The sequence below is a fragment of the Atractosteus spatula genome, chromosome 18 (assembly GCF_055471065.1).
Source record: "Atractosteus spatula isolate fAtrSpa1 chromosome 18, fAtrSpa1.hap1, whole genome shotgun sequence".
NCBI lineage: Eukaryota > Metazoa > Chordata > Actinopteri > Semionotiformes > Lepisosteidae > Atractosteus > Atractosteus spatula.
Window position 1 is genome coordinate 13,969,381 of NC_142723.1, and position 21,583 is coordinate 13,990,963.

Consider the following 21,583-nt stretch of genomic DNA (forward strand, 5'->3'; position numbering starts at 1 on the left):
CCCTGGGGTTAAAAGCCAGGTTGGTTAGTGCCTTAACCTCCTGCCAGTCCTGTCTCCTCCCTGCTGTGGAGTGAACTGTCCTCCTTCCCACCCACTGCACTGGGCTAGTGGGGAAATGCAGGAGCTGTAGAGCTGGATCCCCAGTTAGTGCGCGACGGGAACTTGCCCAGCATTCCTTATGGAAGTGTCAGCCGGGAAGAGTCCGGAGATGAGCCGTCCCGATGCCTTTATGTTGAAGTCATACGTGTCTCGCCAGACAGGTGGCAGGAGTTCTAAAATAGCCTTCTGCCTTTAAGAGAAGGTGGTTGGCACTTTCCAAAAGCCTCTACTGTTTGACTGTGCAGAATTTCCTTAAGAAACCTGTCAGCAAATACTGTGGCTTAGTACAAGTTAAAATCAAGAGGGAAGAGTACTGCCTTACTTTGCTTCTGAGAGGAAAATAGATATGACATTCTCGTGTCATATAAATAAACTTTGTGAATAATAATAGACATTTATGTCTCTCCAGTATAGTATGTTTATGTTTTCCCTATGTTGCAATTTCTAAATGGGCTAAATGACCCTCTCTTATGTGTAATCTTTCTTATATTACATAACAATAAGGGATTTCCCAATGTGTAGCACCTACCTGGATGATGGCAGACATCATTGCTCCCCACACACCAGCTCTCAGTGGGGAGAACAGAGTGATGAAGCCAGTTTGTAGATGGGGATTATCAGGAGGCCATGATTGGTTAAAGCCAGGGGAAATTTGGCCAGGATGCCGGGGTAACACCCCTACTCTTTTTGAGAAACACCCTGGGATTTTTTATGACCATGGAGAGTCAGGGCCTTGATTTTATGTCTCATCCGAAGGACGGCACCTTTTTACAGTGTAGTGTCTCTGTCACTATACTGGGGCATCAGGACCCACACAGACCGCAGGGTGAGCTCTACCTACTGGCCCCACTAACACCACTTCCAGAAGCAACCTTAGTTTTCCCAGGAGGTCTCCCATCCAGGTACTGGCCAGGCTCACACCTGCTGAGCTTCAGTGGGCTGTCAGTTGTAAAATTGCAAGGTGATATAGCGGCTGGCTGTATTAATTCATCCCCAGATGGTCCTAAATGCAGGCAGGTGTTCTATATACGTATTGGTGGTAAAACATATTAGGGAATGTGAGGGATGTGCGCTAATGATGATCGCTGACATCGCAAATGTGAAAGGTGTAACGATTCCTCGTTTTGAGAAGAAATACCCCAGTATCTATTCCTGTAAAGCAAGGAGCCTGCAAACAGTGCTGCTGCTGAAATGCTACTGAGAAGAGATGTTAGGCTGACATCATGTTTTTATACTGGTCTATTTCAGAAATTTCAATGTTGAACACTACCATGATTCAGCTTGAGTTAAGGCGTGGCTTTTGTTACTGGATATGAAATGATGAGTCATTATTTTTTCCATCAAAAGCTAGACAGTATATGCTCCAAGCAGTGCACCTTGTACAGTGAAAGGGCATGAAAAACCTGCCTGTTAGGCCTCAATATGCATATATACTGTAAGTATGAATTCAGCAAATTGCAAATCGGTCATCTACGTATTGTGTCTTGATAATAGTGCCCTGTGCACAAGAACTAATGCAATCTCCAGCAAACACTTAATACAACACTGCAATCTTGATTCCATTCTTAAACAGAAAGGGTGGGAATGCTTCTCATATTTCAGGTTGAATTTCCAGGCCTGGCAGTCAAATTTACAGGCAGCACAGGCATCACCATTCGTGAGACGGAGGTGAAAAGGGAGGTTGAACAGGCATTTCCAAAAATGTTGCAAGAGGGAAAGAGGCACCGCGCTAAGGAAAACCTTCAGCTTGAGTCGCACGGAAGGATTCTGTCCGCATTCTAAGTTACAGACTGTCTGCGGAAATATCATATCAGATCTTAGTGTTTGCAGTAACTCAGCAATATTACTGTTTGGGAGCACAGCCAGCAGGTCATTGCCTTAATCCAATCTAGACATAACAAAAAAACGTACTGATCACACGTATATTTAATTAGTCTTTACAAACTGATATGATTCAGTCATTTAGCTCTCACGGCAGCGTAATCTTTTTCAAACAGCCAGAACTCGCATTCGAGTCCAGATCTGTTCACGTTCCCTGTAACTGCTGGGACTGAAGCCAGGTGTTAATCGCAGTGTTCAGTGCTGTGTTCAGTAAGACCCTGCTATATCTGTATTCAGCTGTTCAAACAAGGAAGAGTCATGGCTCTCTGAATCAGGGTGTTTATGAGCAAAACACATCAAGAACACCTACTTATTTCCAATGAGCATTTGGTGTATTTGTGTGCCCTTTTATTCATTGTAATGGAATTTAGTATCCTGCTGTTGTCCAGTGCTGTATACTGCTCAGTGACATTTTTTGCATGCTGTAGACCTTGAGCTTATACACAGGGGATGGTGATAGTCCACATTTAGAACACTCTGTTTACAATAACAAATATTTCCCTTCTAAACTTCAATATGAGAGTTCCTCCATATCATATTCATAACAAATAATATTTGGGACATTATTCATTTTGTTTGCCCCCTAACATTTTAAGCGTGAAGGTGGGAGTAACTTGGCAGCCTTAAGTGTACCAGTTACTGTATTTGGAAGAGTTCCACTGCCTTTTCTTAAAGGTTTTATGTCCTTTGCCTGTTTCGCAGTACAAGACCCTGTCACACAATGTACAGAGGAGTTTTTTTATTTATTCCTTGTATTAATAATACAAGTTAGATGCACCCAATCTCTATGCAAGCACTTGAAATGTATTCCTTGTTTCCCAACATTCAATGTGTCATTCTGTATGTTCTATAACTTTCAGCAAAGACAGTTAAATAAAATAGGTCTGAATCATGTCAGGTGAAACTGAAATAAGTTCACAATTGCTGTCTTTAAAATGTCCATGGAGCATGCTTGATTTTCCAGGCATTCCCACAAAGCATGCACTGTAGGTGGCCATGTGCAAAGAAATTAACATGGATTTCAGATCAGGTCACAACAGACCTATGCCATGGATATCCCAATCTGAAAGAACTGTAGACGAACAACATGCATGTGAATCACGAATCACGAGCTTCAAACTCCATCCATCCATTTTCTAAATGCCTCTTCCAACTCAGGATTGCAAGGGAGCTACAACCTATCCCAGCAAGCAATGGGCGCAAGGCAGGGTACACCCAGGACGGGACGCCAGTCCATCGCAGGGCACACACAGATCCTAACGTGCACACACTCACAGCAGGGCCAATTTTCCCAGAAGCCAGTTAGCCTACCTCTATGTCTTTGCACTGTGGGAGGAAATCGGAGCACCCAGAGCAAACAAACACAAACACAGGGAGATACACAGGGTTTACAAATAAATACCCACTGTCAGGTATTTTGGTATTTTGCAGTGGTCAGTTTTTCTCTTTTTGTACGATAATGATGCCGTCTTGAATTACAACTGCGGAGCTGTGACTGTGCTCCTAATTTGAAGTTTCATGAGATTTTGACTGTTACAAGAATTATAATTTGTCTCCTCTTCTGTGCACTGTTTGACATTCATAAATTTATTGGCGGCCTTTCTCCGTCTCTGGCACTATGAACCTTGCATGCATGCTGTACGTTAAGGAAAAAAATACAGTTCTTTGTAAGTGTTTGCTGATTTTACAGTTTTTCTAGATCTATTTTTAGGAAATGTTTTCAGATTATGAATCTGTGCTATTTTTATTACTTTCGTAGCCTTTGGGAGTGTGACTAACCCATTTGCTTAAAGTGTAACAAAAGATTAAAAGCTTGTCTGTTATCAAGAAACAGCGGTGCTCAGCAGTGAGATATAAGTGGATACAGGTTTTTTCCTCCGGAGGAAATTTAGTTCCACTAAGAGGCAGTGTTTTGTGTGCTCCAATTTATTGGCCACTTCATTTTTGTTATGTACGCTCCAGTGTGTTGTTTACGGACCATACTAATTCAGTCTTCCAGGAAAGGTCTGTTTGCAAACATGCATCACTGCTTGCTTAGGTGGGGACACAAATGCGTGTTACACCGTGTCCACCATGTCCATAGGAACTGGTACAGCACTGTTAATCCCCAGCAAAAGGCTCCTTCACCTTATAAACTCCCATTTGTCTTGGAGAAGTAGCATTCATGTGCTGGAGTTGGAAAATCACAGTTCAAGCCAAAACAAAGCAGTCCCATTCTTGAAAATACTCCAAACACAATCTCGGGGTGCTCTGAGGGGTCCTCAGAAATGGAAACCTATTGACAAAGCAAATGTCCTCCATATTGCGTATGCCACAGGACTGGAGCTTTATTTAGAAGAATCATATTTCAAATTGGTTTTAAATTTGGGGGGTCCACACTAAGAGTGATGCTTTTATCAAGAAAAACACAGAGCACACCTCAAATTGAGCATGCAAAGCTTGTAGGCTTAAAAAGAGACAGAAACGCAGCTACTAAACTGCTTGTAAAAAGTGATGAAAGTTCCTTGTTCTTTTATTTTCCATTGTGCTTGAGCACACCGATACAAGACCCAGGTAAAAATTAGATGCTTTCTGTCTTTGGCTCTTTAAAAGACTGTACTGTAAAGGAACTGCAGGTCAAACCCTGGATTGGGTTCAGATAATGCTCAGATTGATGAAGCAGCACTACTTATAAAAAGCCGTGAACTCGTCAGAGAGTATCCTTCGCCTCTCTTGCTAGACCTCATCCTCACCCCACACCAGCGGCTGTACAACAGGATAAGAGAAAACACTGAATTCTAATACAGTATATACTGTAAAAGCCTCATCCCACTCGTTTGAAAATTCGCCTGTTGTAGCCCCTAAGTTCCGACCTTTGGAAATGGTTATACGGTAGCGCACATATTCCGTAGACAGTAGCCACCCCATTACAAGGTTATGGATAAAATAAACGCCCAGCAATCTCTTTGGATTTAACGTTGGGCGTGAGCTGCAGAGGCGAATGCACAATTGCATGATTGCTTACTGACGACAGCGGGAGGTATTAAAGCCGCCGGTGGGAAATTCTTCATTTCAAGCCTGCAGATCTTGGTAATAAATGCAGGTTTTCTCCTGCTGCACAGATGGGATGCAGGGCGATAATGGGTTAATTAAAGAGCGTGCATTTTTTTCTGGGGATCTCATACTATATGGAAAATTGCACGCCTTCCCTACCGCACAAGCCCTACCTTCCTGGATAAATACCCTACTACGCACAGGGAACAAAGAAACTGCAGCCCGGCGTAGCTCCAGTTTCGATATAAGGTTGTGGGAGGCTGAGAAAAGGGACTGGCTGGCATTAGTAGGATTCCTTTGTCTTCAACGGCGAGGATTAGTTTGCAATTTATTGTACAACTTTGATCTCCCTCTTGCCTGAGGGGGAGATGTTGGGCCCTTTAACTCATATAAGGAACACAGCCAGGATTAAACAGGTGTAACAGGTGTTCCTCCAGTGGATTAAAAGGTGTGACCCGCATATTTGTGAGAGTGTTTTGGGTTATTTTTTTTTAAGATGAGACAAGTGCCGCATTAAAACCTGTCTGACAACCATGAGGTTTACTAATCGCAATATCGTGCTTCACTGGGCATCGCATCCTCATTCTCCATTTGTTTTCAGTCTTGGTGCCACTTCATGGAAGATAACATTAGATGACCTTTCTACTTGCCTAATTTTTAAACTAAGGTAGTTAATTTATTTTGTAATTGGGTTCTGTGGCTAACAATCATCGTGCAGTATCCTTATCTTACCTAGGGGGTGATTGGGTGTCAAATAATTAGCCTTTTTGCCTATAGAAGAATTTGAATCAAAGACTGGCACTCTCTCATTTCCTAGAAAACCATGATGTGCCACCAATGAGATTGTCAGCCCGCTGTCTTGATCTTTTTCATGCTGTTTTCCTTCTTCTCCTACCTTGGCCTGCTGTTTAAAAATAGCTGGACAGCGATTTCGACGTGAGAAACGTGCTGTATCCTTCCGTTCACTATTGTCTGTCTATCCACACTCACGATGCCCCTAGTGATTAAGATGTAGCCTGATTATAACACCAGTAATAAGGTAGTTTTGGGAATAAAGAAACAGAACTAACGTGATATTCATCATTTATCAAAAGCAAACAAAAATGGTTTCAATAGGTGAACTAATTTCTTTTCACATGGCCGATTCTGTTAAAAAAAAGAGTTAAAAATGCTTGAACTCTGTCAACTCCAAAACAATTCTCCAGCCGCAGGGAATCTTAGTCAGGTGATACATGTGACTTGCTTTCCGTCCTGCAGTGTACTGATTATATATATATAGTTGTGCATTTATTTGAATGATATATCCCAGCAGTATTCTTTTCCAACAGAAGAAAGACATCTGCACTGTAATTACAATCATTACAGCTGTGACATCTTAAATGATTATGGTTAATAATGATTTAAAATCCTTCCTGTACTCAGGAGGGTTCAAAATGAATAGGTATTGCTCAACTGGGACGATAATGAAGACACAACGAGTGCTAATTGTGTTTTTAAGGGTGGTATGTTGTGGTAAATTATATGGATTCTCAGTATGCAGTGGCTCTGCCACAGCTCGGGCCCTGGACCTGGCTTGCTCTTCTCACGGATATTAAGAGTCCCCGGACCCGCTTGTCTTGTTGGGTTGCAGAACTTCGAGGTGCAGGCCGACGACCTGGTGTCGCTGTCGGAGCTGGGCCGGGGGGCGTACGGCGTGGTGGAGAGGGTCCGGCACGCGCAGAGCGGCACCATCATGGCCGTGAAAGTGAGTGAGTCGTCACGCGAGCAGCTCCTCGGCGCCCGGGGTCCCCCCGGGGGGCTGGAAGAGGCACAAGCCTCTCCCGTTCATAGCTGCCTGAGACTTCATTATCATGAGAACCCGAGCGTAACTTTGGTCAAACCTGAACTCTTGACTTGTCTGGATTTTACTGCTCACCAAAGGCAGTGCTAACCAACAGGGGTTTGCATGAGCTTCAGCTAGTGCAGGGAGTACCCCTTAACATTTTCATTTCCGCATCTTCCCCCTCCTAACTCTGAATCAGGGTGTTATCATTTTTTGGGGGATTCCAGACAAACGCATTTAATTGGCCTTTGACGGTAAGCGGGTTGCTCCAGGAGTGGTTAAAGTAGGGAGCTGAGTCAGCATGCGTAGGCTGCAAAGGAACAGGTCAAGGTTTATTCCATGGTGAGGAGTAAAGTGTCTTTGTCTTTTCAGCATGGAATAAACCTTTACCTGTTCCTTTGCTCTAGTCACAAGGCCAGACACAGTATATAAAACAGTAGGGCAGTCAATTGCTGCTCAGTGCCTTTCGTCTCATGTCTGTGAAGAGCCTTGAAGACTTGAAAGCCGCTAATTTGTAACACGGTGTACTTGAAATTTCTTAGTGGGGAAAAAAGCACTGAGCTTCCACTGTACCACTCATAGAGCAAGGCTAAAGGAGAGATCTTGTTACCTCCCCTACAGAGGATAAGAGCCACTGTGAACAGCCAAGAACAGAAGAGGTTGCTGATGGACCTGGACATTTCTATGAGGACAGTGGATTGCCCTTACACTGTGACCTTCTACGGAGCCCTTTTCAGAGAGGTAGGTCTGAACATATAGGCAAGAGCTGCATTTACTCGCTGTAAGACAGCAGATTCACTTTCTACCCAAAAGCCTTTTGTGGAATATGGAGTCTCCTGTTATATTGCACATTTCATTAGCCACAACACTTCTGATGATGAGGACAAATTTGCCCAGTGGTGGACACATATCTGTTACTGTATATCGGTTAGAGGCAATTCTGCAGTTTAATAGAGACATGCTTTCCCACAACCGGAATGTAAGAAGCAGAAAAATATGTAGATGTAGATGGCTTTAACTCAGCTATCCTATATTATTAAAGTTAAATAATAATAGTTTAACAAAATAATGCACTGCTAGGTAGTGCTTTGTATCCAAGAGTAGAAAGGCTTTAAGGGGAAATGCAGTCCAGTTTCTCAAACCGTTATTAAGGCTCATTAACTAAATTCATTGACAGTAATCGCAAAAGTTGACAAATTCAGAATTAGGCACAAAATTGTGAACTTTCTGAAAGTACTGGATAGTTGCCGCAAACTGCTGGTCTCACCACGGGCGAGAGCAAGAGTTCACGTGAATTGAGACGTGATGCCCTTCCTGCTCACTAGTCACCGTAATGACTAATGTAATGGGATGTACGAGCGAATAAGTACAGGCTGTGCTGCAGACATTTTACCCCAGAAATGTTCCAACATGATCTGCATGCAGAGTTAACAAGTAAGTTGTATTTGTTTGCAAAACTGTCTCTAGGTCGAGAGCAATATTTCTATTGGATTAAAAGAGACAAATTCTCAAGCTTGATTGCTTACAATGTAATAGGGCTGTTTCACCTCACCAGAAGTTTTGTTGCCTCGTTCTGAATCGCGGAATATGGCGCTGTGCATACCTGGACGTTTCGTCCATTTTCGTAATGTAAATTGGAGGTTTTGCACGTTACTGTGTATTTTACATTTTACTTTCATATTGTCTTGAAAGGCACTCATCAATACCAGTTCTTTCTAAATACAAAATAGAAAAACAGCATTGCAGATCGGCGCTAATTTAGATCAGAGTGCTGAGAAATGGGAGTTTAATTTAATCTCATGTAATCTAACGGTAAATGTTTTTTCTGAAAGTTTTCTGCACTTCTCTGTCTTTTCTTGGTGGGCAGGCACTGATTTTGTATCTTCCAAACCTCCAAAATCTGTGAAAAGGTGACCTTCTCTCCAAATCCCGGGAAATTTGTGCAAATCCACATTAACAATCATTTTAGAAATATTCAGGGGTAACATTTAAAAAAGATGCCCAATGGAATTTTTCAAAAACATTTCTTACATGTGTAATGTCAGGACAACTTTCTAATACATGTCAAACAAGTGGCATCTGAGACACTTGTACTCTGGACGATGACAAGGTTAATTCTTCTCTAGGGTGATGTGTGGATTTGCATGGAACTGATGGATACCTCACTGGACAAATTCTACAAAAAAGTGATAGAAAAAAAGAAGAAGATACCAGAGGACATTCTAGGGAAAATGGCTGTGTCTGTAAGTGTCTGATTTGATCTGATTTTTCAATGCAACTGCACAGGACTAACAGATTTTATACCTATTCTGCCCGAAAAAGACACTCAAGTCTTTAAATTGTCAACCCTAGTTCTTTTTATAATCATGCAATTGCAAATTATTTTCTGGTGTATATTATTTTAATTTTGGAATTGCCCAACCCAGATATGGGAGGTGTATTAACTGGATGTTTCCTGTATTTTTCTGCTCTCCAGATTGTCAAAGCATTAGAACATTTACACAGTAAGCTGTCTGTGATTCATAGAGGTAAGAGGTGCCCTCTGGGGAAATTTGGGAGTATTGCAGTCAATTTATATACATTGTCTATGTGTACTGTATATTGATTTTATAGAAGATGGCATATGGAATGCTCCTGTCCAACTGTCAGCATCTTACACATACATTACTATTGGCACTTGCATCCTGATTGCAAACACAATTAATTTGCAGTATAACATGATGATCTATAATGTGTCTTCTTACATGTCTGATAGTTACAGTATCTAAAGCATTTGTAGACACCTGAAAAGTAACTATGAGGGCTTGATTACATGGTTACATTTTTCGTTTTGATGGCAGCAAGGGGTTGATAGAAGCTGTTACCAGCCTGTTGCCCTGTGTGATCACTCTGGCCGGCACAGTGGCAACAGCTGGGCAACATGCTGCGGATGTGTGCCCACTTTAGGACACAACTTGGGAACACCGTTCCAGCAGCATGTGAACTTCCTGCCAAATCATATTCCATAGTAATAGTGCTACCTGATTTTGGGGGGGGGGATGGCCCGATAGATGTAAAATGCAGAACAATACACTGAGTGTTGTCTTATGGAACAAATGACAAATTGTTTCAAAAGGGAAATAAAAGAAGCTTTTCTTTGTGAGATCATGCCAGGAATTGGGGGAGTCTCTCAACATGAACTATGGATGAAGGCCCGATGATGTTCGATTTTAGTGTGCGTTACCAGTATCTCAAGAATAGGCTTCATATAGGGTATTGAGAGTCATGACCAGTGATTATCTGTTCTGAGATCTGCAGTGCGGTCAAGACACATCCCGTGTGTTGCCAGTTTGTTGACCACAGATTAAAATTCAAGTGCTCTCTTCCTGCCATCAACAGCACTTCCCTGTGTACCCGGGACATTAAACAATGAAAACTATGTTCCCCTATAGTCTCGTCAAATACAGGCACCGTACACGCAAGCAATAGTTCCCTTTGCCTACTGTGCAGAGTGTGAAAAATCCGTATGTGATGCATTTGATGTCTAGAAGTATGCACTGTGCCATGCAGAATTACTTGTCATTTGCTGCTGCAGATCAAAACGCATAATTAAACGTTTGCATGTTTTTTAAGTGTTATTTTGTTTTCCCACCCCCACAGATGTAAAGCCATCAAATGTCCTCATCAACAATGAAGGTCACGTGAAAATGTGTGATTTTGGGATCAGTGGTTACCTCGTAGATTCTGTTGCAAAGACCTTAGATGCTGGTTGCAAACCGTACATGGCCGTGAGTATCGCCTATCGAAACAGGACTCCTCCTTATGTCTGTCGCTCACATGATCAGTCCCTTCTGTAGTGTACAGTTTGGCTAGTGCAAACTATTCAGTGTCCCGATATAACTCAAAGTATGAGCATTTCTCGTTAACCTGTGTGTCCTCTGTTGAAGAACATGACCCACTAATCAGCTTCTAAACTCGAGCTGCAGGAAACAGTTAAAACCACAGACAGAACTGTCATGGTGCAACGGGGAACTCTGTGGTTTGATTCTGTTCTAGTGATTAAAAAAAGCCCAGCTATCTAGTTTATTCAGAAGTTTCACACACAGCCTTAAGAGAAAGTGCGCAGTGAAATGTGTGCTTTTCAGTCGTTTGAGTTGATCTTGAACCCGCTTTGATCTTCACAGATCAAAAACAATATCCGGCTACGGATCTTTGCGTTTTAAAATAGGATTTGCAGGGGAGAAGAAGAAAGATCAGTCTGTGCAGGGTTTTCATTTCATTCCAATATCGCGGAAAACCTCAGCGCGCTTTCTTTCTGATGACCTTTGGTGCAAACCCTCCCTGACTTTGTATTTCCAGCCTGAGCGGATAAACCCCGAACTGAGTCAGAAGGGCTACAACGTGAAATCGGATGTGTGGAGTCTAGGAATCACGCTGGTAAGGAAGGAGTTTTTGCCCCTCTTGTCACCTGTTCTTAAAATTCTGGAACTGACCCGGTACTGTTCTTTTATGTGGCCCTGTTGTGAAATCCTCAGCGATCAGCTGACTTGGTTTATCTGCACGAGCCTCTGGCCATCTTTGGAAGGATGAAAGTTGCGGGCGTGCGTCCTTCAAAATAGACGTCGTTGAGTTTCCTGCCTTATTTCACTCTGCAAGGTCCCACTCTGCCTGCAGAAGCACTGGCATCAGGCGGAGGACTGATGCAACTCTCTGTAATCACACAAGTTCACAGGCACCTGGGAAAGCTAAGCTGGTGAAAACAATATTGCGAATACTGTGGCTGCTCCAGTCCCACCTTATCCCAGTGTGTCACTCCATTGGGAATCCCAATCAGCTATCGACAGATCAGGCTTGAACCAGTTGGACTGCAATGTAAAGTAAAATATTTTACTGTTAATGCCACGCAGCATCTTTAGTTTTCCTTTATCAGCGCAAGCCACTTTAAATTAAATTTTCATCTGTGGGGAAAAAAATACAACATTGATTGGCAACTATTCTCTTGTATAATACTTAATGCCTCCCACTGACACTCTGTTCATTATTGCTTTACTGTGATTCACATCCACTGCAACTGTTAGAAACTCAATTAGGCAGCTTGTACCACTTAATGAAACGAAGCGTGTTTGTTCCATTGAGCTCATCTGACAAAGGATTTTTTTTTCCCCATCTGAGGACAGAAGGAAAAAACAAAACAAAAGCCAAAGGCGTTTTTTGATTAACGTCTTGTGAGATCTTCTGCAGACAGGCTGATCACCCAGTGACACGAGATATGAGTGCAGGTTACCAAGTCAGGTTACAAATTCGGCCTTTTTAGGTAAATCCAAAAAGAAAAAAACACAAGCCACGTTCATAGTCTTGCATGAGGCACAAAAAACAAGCGATGAAAAAGAATGATTTCTTATCCCTAAAGTCATCTCTGTATGGCAGAATAATTGGGGAGGTTTTAGTTTTATTCAGTGTAAAGCTCTTCCTATCAAGATCAATGTAACAACAAAGGGGTATAAAAATTGTATTGCTCTTAATGTATGCTTAGAAAATACGTATGTGGAGAGTTCTTCATCCTCATATCTCTAAAATATGAACATTAGTGTTCTTGTAGAATTCTGCACTTGCCTTTTGATGTAAAACAGCCAGTGTTTAACATGTAGACAGTCTCGTTTTGCCGAGAGTGTTTCCATCATTTTCAACAGAAAAAGCTTTGTATAACTTCTTTCCCCACGGGGAATTTAATTTCTTATTGTTCTGACAGATCTGGAACAGAAGGGGTTGCAAGTGAATGAATAAAATACTGTACCCAAAATGAGAGAAAGATAAGCGAGATGGCAGAACGTACACAAATGTGCACAAAGTTTGTTTTTTTGCTGACTCGTTGCATAATGTGCTAAGTAGATATGGTTTTTAAATCCATTCTTAATCCAGACCATTCTACTTAGGTTGCCCAGGTGGCCTTCATTATTACTTAATTAACCCTAATTAAGGTTTGTTATGGGAATATTTCAGAACTTGGTCGGTAAATCTTCCATCACGTAGGAATATTAATAAAAAAATATAGGGTCTTCTTGGGGTGCCCCTCCTGGGTGTATAACGCTACAGTATGTTCTTGCCATTGTATCGTCTCGTGCTGTTTGCTGAACGTTTCATCCTTAAACAAAGACTTTGCGCACAGGAAGGGCCGTGCTGCCAGCTCAGCCTCTCTTTTTGGTTTCGTCTTTGGGTATTAAAAAGTACAATGTTGTGTCTCCCCCCCCCCTCACCTCAGATCGAGCTGGCGATTCTGCGTTTCCCGTACGAGTCGTGGGGGACCCCCTTCCAGCAGCTGAAACAGGTGGTGGAGGAGCCCTCCCCCCAGCTGCCGCCAGATCGCTTCTCCAGGGAGTTCGTGGACTTCACGGCACAGTGGTGAGAATCCATTGGGAACGCCACCCCCACCCGTTGTTCTGTCGGTGCCTGGCCAGCGCCCCTCTGAGCTGTTCTGAGGACCCCTCTTCGTGTATCACCTGTGCTAGACCGACTGTCGCCTGTGGCTTTTAGCCCCGGTTGGCCTCCACAGGGGGTAGGAGCTGATGTTGGGGTAGGATGTGGGGGCCAGCAGCCATTTCACCCTGCAACTCACAGCTGGCAGCCCACTGAAGCTCAGCAGGAGTGAGCCTGGTCAGTACCTGGATGGGAGACCTCCTGGGAAAGCTAACGTTGCTGCTGGAAGAGGTGTTAGTGGGGCCAGCAAGGGGCGCTCACCCTGCGGTCCATGTGGGTCCTGATACCCCAGTATAGTGATGGGGACACTATACTGTAAAAAGGAGCCGTCCTTCGGATGAGACGTAAAACCAAGGTCCTGACTCTCTGTTCTTTGCTTACTTTTTGGATATAGGGCGGTACATCACAATAGTGTAGAAGCTTTTGTCTTTGTTACACATAAATAGCACCCAAAAGTCAACTTGCAGTGGAGCCTGACTCATTATTTCTTTGTGTTTTGGATGAGTCTCAGAAAGCGGCTCGCTAAAGGTGCTGTACAATTCACTGCTTTGTAACCCTTTTAAGTTCACTGTACAGCTAAACTACAGCCTGCAGAGCTCTTTACATAGAGATGAAAACTCCACTGCAAAGAAAGTTCTGCACTCGTCATATTGCCTTGTGTTTAAGGCCCATTTCTGTAAAAAAGAAAAGCTTTTTGGTCTAACTTCTATTTCACAGCTACAGTTCAAATTGTGTCCAAGTTCTAATACACAATGTTTCTCATTTTAAAATTCTCACAAATGCAATGCTTGGTATTTTTTTTTCCAGTTTGAAAAAGAATCCAGCAGAAAGAATGAACTACCTTGAGCTGATGGTAAGACTGAATGTTTTCTAACAGAGAAGGTTCAGAATTATTTCAGTCAATTCTCGCAAATATATTGATAGAAAAGAATACATTCTGGACCTTTCAAGAAGCCACTGCTTTCTCTGATTTTCCTTCTTCGGGATGAATGACACCGTCTTCACTTTTATCCAATACTTTCCCATACAGTCGAGCCTTATTAAGCAATGTTTATGGCATAACGCAAGTGATTAATTTGCCATTTTCATGCAAATTTAGGAGAATTTTTAGAAGTCTTTGGACAGAGAGCTAGCAACATGAGTCAGTGACAAAGGTCTCAGAAGTACAGGATCCAAAGCAGGGATTGGGGCTCCAGTTCATCAGTGAGCACCACAGAAACACACACAAAACAGGAGAAAAAGATACAAATTCTCAACTGTGGAACAAAACTGATGACATTTATATAATTCCTAGAAGCTTGGACCTACAGTTTTGGGGCAACAAGGAGAAAAATCAAAGACAGGAGGGACTTGACATTAGCGAGGGTGGGGAGCACAATAGCCAAATTCATATATAACCAATTCCACACCTAGACCGTCGCAACAGTATTAAGTACATGTGGTTAAAAGACATCGGTAACATCAGCAACCCTCTATTATGTGATCATGAAAAGAGGGAGGAGAGAGGCTCACTCACTAGTTAGATTTGTCTGGCAATCTTAGTCTGTTGCGTCGTTCATTTGAAAGTTGTGGTTAACCACCTTCACACCAGTGAAAGCAGGGACGGATTTTGGCGTTCGTAGGCCCTGGATGTGCAGAAAGAGGGGTAAACGCCAATCGAATGACGTCGATTGACATGACACACTTTAAAATATTCTCATGCTTAACCACGTGATTGATGGAGCTTCGATCCTTCTAGCTTCTAGAAGAGCCACTAGATAGCGTGTGATTATTGATTTGGAGCATCTAGAGTCAATCCCAAGCCTGTTGTTTCAGCTGGTTTTTCGTCAGTCACTAGTGTTTCCCTCCTTCGTAGGCCCTAGGCGCTGTGCCTGCAGTGCCTAATGGGAAATCCAGTACTGAGTGAAAGTTTGAATTCTCAAGGCGTGGCTGGATGGACGGACTAAATTGTGCCACACCTCTCCTCCCCCACTCTGAATACGTTCCGTTCACTCCAGTCCTTCTCCTTCTCTCCCGTGTAGGAACACCCTTTCTTCAAAACGCACGACACCAAGGAAACAGACGTAGCCTCCTTCGTGAAAGAGATCCTGGAAGACGGACAGAATTAACCACCAGCTCTTCTTTCTTTCTGCACCGTTAAAAAAAAAAATCCCTGGATTTGTATAAAAATGGCTGCGGCGCGGTCGCCACAGACCCCATTTTTTTTTTAACGTATGGCAGACTGACCATACATCATTTGCAGTATTTGCTAAGATCATTTTTGTATATGTATGATATATAGTTTGGTACACAAGAGGAAACTTTTCATATTTAGCTTTCAAACCGAGATGATAGCCATGGGTATTTTTTTTTCTTGAGAACTGTGGTGTCGCAACTGGGCAATGCCTACTCGGTACACACAAAACGGAGGGGAAAAAAAAGCATATTTAAAGAATCTGCTCCGCCTGTAATCCTGTGTCGAAAAATGTGTAGTGTTTGTCATAATTCCACGTTCTCCTGTTTGAGTACTGCAGTCTGCTATAAGCTAAGCTTAAATAGGCGGGTTAACCATTATATCTGTATTATGTATATAAGTGGCAGTGATTCATTTGCTGAATGTATCAGGGGGAAAAAAAAGGGAGGAAGACGGGCGAAAAGGTGAGACCTCTGCTTTCAGAGTTTTAAAACTGATTTATTTATCTTTTATCTGTTCGCATGGTTGAGAGGGGGAAAAAAAAAAAGAAACTAGCACTTTTTTTTTTAAAGGCCACTGTCTGATTCTAACAAATGTGAAAACGCTGCTTACAGGAGCTAAGCATTAATGTACTCCAACTTCTGATTTTTGAATCCTCTCTCGGATGTTTTCTCTTAATCGTGCACTTTTGCTTTTTTTTTTTAAATTTTTGCCTGTGGCCCCCTTCAATGTCATGTTAGTGCCGTGAAAGATTAAAGGAGTAATACAGTAGGTGAGTGAAAACAAAAGACACCTTCACTGTGATTCATTTGTTTTTCTGTGCCAGCAGCCTGTAATATTTACAGATGTTCCCAGGGTGTGCTGATCAATTTTTCACAGCCCAAAGCCCCTCCATTCAGATGGTTTGGATTTCTGTCTTTCCTCCATGAGATAGCCTTGCTGTCCCTGAGGACACAGATGTACCTTGCTGGTATTGATAAACCTGTCCTCCAGTCAGCCTGACACCTTGCATTTACAAATCATTTAGTCAGGATTGGCTCTTAATTCAAGAGAGTTTGACTGATACTGTTCTGTTGGCTTGGGTACAAAAAAGGAAGATTAAACTGATACATGGGCAGTACAGTATAACAAAAACTTTAGGGTGTTTCTCAAAATCGGGGGTCTCTAGTTTATTTTCCAGTCCAACAGGTTAGGAAAGTCCCCATTAAATGAGCAGTTTCTCCAAACAATTTATTTGTGATCGAAGAAGCAGTTGTTAAACTTAGTCATGTAGACATTGTGTGCAAAGTTTTGTATATTCACTTTTAGGGTGTGCTTTAAGATTATCCAGCTTTCCAACAGGAAACAGGACCAGTAAACCAATGCACCAGCAGCAGCCTCAGTTCTGAAGTCCGGGGGGTCATGCCTTTATTTCCTGTATTTCAAAGCTGGAAGTTAGATCTTTGATCAGCATTTCTTACCAAAGTGTTTTACAGACCCTGAACTGCAGTGAAAATGTACCTATGTAACCACAAGGCCACTGCTGTTTAATATGAAGTATCGAGTCCCTCGGTCATCATTTTTTTCATGTTTAACCCCTTTGTGTAACGTACTGCACACAAAATTGGCTATAATTTTAAACATTTGATCATTTGTGCTTAAAAACCTATTACGGTATTTCCAATTTTTTTTACCCATTACAGAATGTTTACTCCACACATCCTGAATTAAATTAACTGCCTAGACTTAGGTCTTTCTGATTCTAATATTTATGTATTCACCCAGTGTAAGTTGCCAGTGGTTGGAGGATTATTAAGGCTGAGCAAATATTTCTGAGTCCCTTGTTTTACAAGGTCTAGTGGTTTGTTATGATCTGATAAAGTGATGTTTGATCAGCTAGACTTTTATCTAGTATGATATCTGCCAGTCACCCATCTGACAGAACAGAATTTTGTTTTAGCAGAATCTTTGCAAATCTAGGATTTTCTGTTTTTGAGGTGGGTTTAGTCATTGACTACTTCATGTGCCTCTTCATTTGCAAAAAGAGCTTTTGGCAGGCTTAAAAGTTTGCCTGATGCAAAACTGCATCGACTGCCAGGTCACTTTGAAAAAGGATTCTAGTTACACACGTACAAAAGTACACCAGTTTACTAGAGAACTCGGTGCCTGTGTAGTTAATGTTCTGGTTCAGTAACATTTCCTTGTGCGATATCTAAAGTGTATACTGGAGAACTGTCAAAAGGCCTTTATAAATATAAAGAACTTGGTTCGAGCTCTCAGGCAAATTGATCCTGTGCTGAACTGCGGACTGCCTTTCCTCACAGATAAACTAAACAATAGGGCTGGAACGAGAGATGGAACATTAATCATTGTCATAGATCCACGATATTCGACAAGCTCTGGTCTGTTTGTAGATATTTCGAATATTAAGCTACTGTATTGACAAGAATGTCCTTTCTTGGCTGTGTTTCTCCTTATTTTGCTCTTTTTCTGTATGCAGTGGTCAGACCCGCCAGAGGTCAGGCAGGAGCTTTGAGTGAGGCAAGTGAAACTTGGACCCCCCTCCATCTAACCACAGAGCACTGCTCTGGATAGAAATAGACAAGCCCCTCAGTAATGGAACTGGCCAGTCTGGTTGTGCATTTGCAACTGTATCAGGAGCTGTTCATGTCACTATGCACTTAGTTACAAGCTATCTAAGGCAGGGGTTCCCAACCTGGGACTGCAGGAGGTTCGCGAGATTGTAATGGAAACGTCAATGTCAAATTAAATAGCCCTATTAATAAATAACAATGTAATAATAAGAATAACAGTAGTAATATTAATCTTTTACCAAGTGAAAAGAAGCATGTTAAGAGGGTTGCTGTAGCATTTATCTACATTTATTGAAAGGTTTGATTTAGTTAAAATCTCAAGGGGGTACTTGAGGCAAATAATTTAGGTTGAAGGGGTTCAGCTGATAAAAAAGGTTGGGAACCCCTGATCTAAGGCAAAAAGCATGCTTTGGAAGAATGTGTCTACATGCAAATGAGAGGTGAGGTGGATGGATATATATGCATTATGGTGAAAAGTTATGGAGTCACAGACATTCAGCCATAATCAAACCAAAGTCCTTAACTGACTCTTAACCTCGAACACAGTATCCAGGGAGGAAGCTGCATTTTCTTTGGAGCTGAAGGTCTGATTAAATGCATGTCCTCTGCAGTGCATTGCAGCAGGCTGTAAGATCTTTTAGCATCTGCTCCTAGTTTGGGTTTTGTAGCCGTCAGCTGGAGAACTTGTTGAAGGCAGCATGAAAGGGGTTTACACACACACTGCTGGGACTTGTTCTTTTGTTAAACTTGTCGAAACCAGGCCGTGACGCCATGCATCTGCTTATATTATACACTAGAGCTTATCGTTTGCGTTTCTTGGAAATCAAAATTTGTTACAGTTCACTCCCAAATGCTCTGCGGTGTGCCTTTGAAAATAAACCGTAAGCCCCACAATATCTATGTCTTAAGTAAAAAACGTTCTTCAACTAGATGCCTTTTAAACTGCTTTGTTGTGAACATCTTTACTACATCTTAAGTGCTTTAATTCTATCTTCTCAGTATTTTGTATCGCTCCCCTAGAGTGGTTCATTTTCTTTAAAAAATATATAGAAAACTATATATAGCATCAAAGTCCTAATTAGGATGAACTGAAATGCATTTCATAAGAAACCGTTGTTTTTAGTTTGAAAATGGATTTTTCAATGCCTCGGAGAATGTTGCCTTAAAGTAATGTGATGGGGTCTGCTGTATAACAGCTCAAAATAAGATCTGAATCTCGAGATTTCCTACTGAATGTTTCAGACTACAGGTCCGCACAGTGATTCAGCTGCTGCAATGCAGAACATAGCAGGCGCTATATGACAAAGCACAAGGGTCTCCCTTCCAGTGCTGGCGCAGATCTTGTGATTATTAGACAGACAATTATTACTGCGTCCTACTCATATGATTGAGTATTTGAGTGTATTATACCACTCATCTGGCACCTTTCTTGTCTTCTTCCAAGTCCTGTCAGTGCTGAAGGTGAATCTTATGGCTTTGAGTCTTGTTATATTTAATTCAGGCTGTCCTGTTATTTGGTGTTGGGATGTCCCATTCTGGGTGCAGCCTTGAAAGACTTGTTCAGCCCATGATTCATGCAAACAAACAGCTAAAGAGAGTTTCTATCTATATGCGGTATCCTTTTAACAGAGCTCCGTAATAATCACAACTTGTTTTACAATGTTTTTTTCTGAAGAACCTTATTTATTTTTTTGCAAATGGGACTTTTATTCTATCCTTTCCTTTATTTTACGTGCCTTTGCTGTGTTATTCTGGAACTAAGCTGTTTTATTACAATGGTGAAAACTGCCAAGTCAAGATTCTGAATTCACATATGTAGTAACACGGAGAGACTTCTAGTAAATCTGTCCTCTTCTGCAGATGACTTTGCTTAGTATAAGGCTCCAGGGCTCCCAACAGCAGCCCTGTTCAATTCACTGAGTGAATATGTTTGGAGATATGCTTTGCTTATAGCTACATTACTGCAACTGCATGAAAATGTGAGATGAGGTTTGGGGATGGGATGTAGTGTCAAAATACAATGTTTCTGTTGGGTGACTATTGTAAAGATGCATTTTAATTATTAAAAAAATATATTATAAAATAAAATGTTTAATCAATTTGTCCAAAGTATCAATATTCAGACCTTTATTGCAGAGTTGGTTTTAGAATATAGGTGTGCATAACTAGTATTCTGCAAATGTGTTTTTAACAGCAAAATGTATGCCACAGTGTCATTAGATTTCACGACAGAAAAATATTTTGCATAAAAAATGCCTTGTTAACACATTTATCTTTTCAGTGTATTTGTTCTGGTGAGAAATCGTAGTTTTAAAATGATCTCTACTGTGATGTTATGGATAAACATGTACCTTAAACATGGATTTTTCAGCTGTGTGGCAAACCTTTTCTGTCATGCTGTTCATGGAAATCCTAAGTGTGAAAACAAAGCAGTTTACAACCATGTGCCTGCCAAGATGGTTAATGAAAATCCAAACATGTAGTAACAAAAAAGTGCCAACTGGGACAATTAGAAAGCAATTATGTGAAGCTTGCCTCATCGTGAGGTTAAATGCGTCAGCTGCTTTTGACCTCAGACTCTTGTTTATCTGAGTCGGTGTTGAGCTGGTTTCACAAATGCCATTTTTCCAGAACAGAAAACAGCTCTGACTTTTGTGAAGTGGAAGTCAGGATTACATTCGGCAACAGCCTTGGAACTCTGACATCATTGCTTGGCCAATGCCAGAAAATATGTTCACAGTAAGTCCACTAATTTTAGAAACTGCAGTGTAATTCTGATGTGGCTGTTTTAAAGATGGTGTTACGTCTTTACTCAATACACCTGTTATTATATTACTATATATATTATATATGTAATATATATATATAATGTCCACTTTATGCACCGATATATGTCTAATCTTGCCAAAATTGCAGCAATATAAGTTCCAGTCTGGTACCCATAAAAGGTGGGAATTTTTTCAAATTTCTCAGTGGAATAATGATGTAACAGCACTTGGAAACAAAACAAGTCAAAAAGCTATTTTTATGTTGGAACACGTCATGATATACTGTACATCCTGATGTTTAAAGCTATAGGAACGTACAACAGCAAGACCTGCCTACAGTATATAGAGATACAGAAAATTGCTAACAAGAGGGAGACAAATTAATGACTCACCAGGAGAGCCCTCAGGAAATCTGGCCTGACTGCAGTACTTTAAATGTCCACAACGAGATGCTCTAGCCATCAAAATTATGCACTGGCTCACAGAACTGGTTCTCACTTTCAGATGCTGGGCTCTATCTTAATCCCTTGCCCTAATTGCTAATATTTCAGATGCTGTTATGCAAATCCTAAGAATAACCGTTCTTGCTGGCAAAGTCCTAGGAGTGATCACAACAGATTTCCAAATACATTCGGCCTATGCCTGTTAAAATGAGGAGAATACAATGCATGGAAAAAAAAATCAACACTGCCTTTTTTACTTTCTGGATGAAGCTGCTCCTGTTCTGCACACTCTGCACTGAATCAGAAGAACAGGTGGCACAGCGGAAGATAAGCGTCAC

General features: G+C 41.6%; 1 protein-coding gene across 1 annotated transcript in view; it reads left to right on the forward strand.

The window, feature by feature from the left end:
• LOC148818649 (dual specificity mitogen-activated protein kinase kinase 3-like) overlaps positions 1-16,249 on the forward strand; it is a 39,093-nt gene extending 22,844 nt beyond the window's left edge. Inside the window, exons 4-12 of the mRNA XM_088936597.1 lie at positions 6,644-6,757; positions 7,457-7,576; positions 8,962-9,078; positions 9,312-9,363; positions 10,475-10,602; positions 11,174-11,251; positions 13,074-13,213; positions 14,096-14,141; positions 15,310-16,249. Of these exons, the coding sequence (XP_088792723.1) occupies positions 6,644-6,757; positions 7,457-7,576; positions 8,962-9,078; positions 9,312-9,363; positions 10,475-10,602; positions 11,174-11,251; positions 13,074-13,213; positions 14,096-14,141; positions 15,310-15,396 (882 nt within the window). The 3' untranslated portion in view covers positions 15,397-16,249. The remainder of the gene's footprint in view (positions 1-6,643; positions 6,758-7,456; positions 7,577-8,961; positions 9,079-9,311; positions 9,364-10,474; positions 10,603-11,173; positions 11,252-13,073; positions 13,214-14,095; positions 14,142-15,309) is intronic.
• The last annotated feature ends 5,334 nt before the right edge of the window (positions 16,250-21,583 follow it).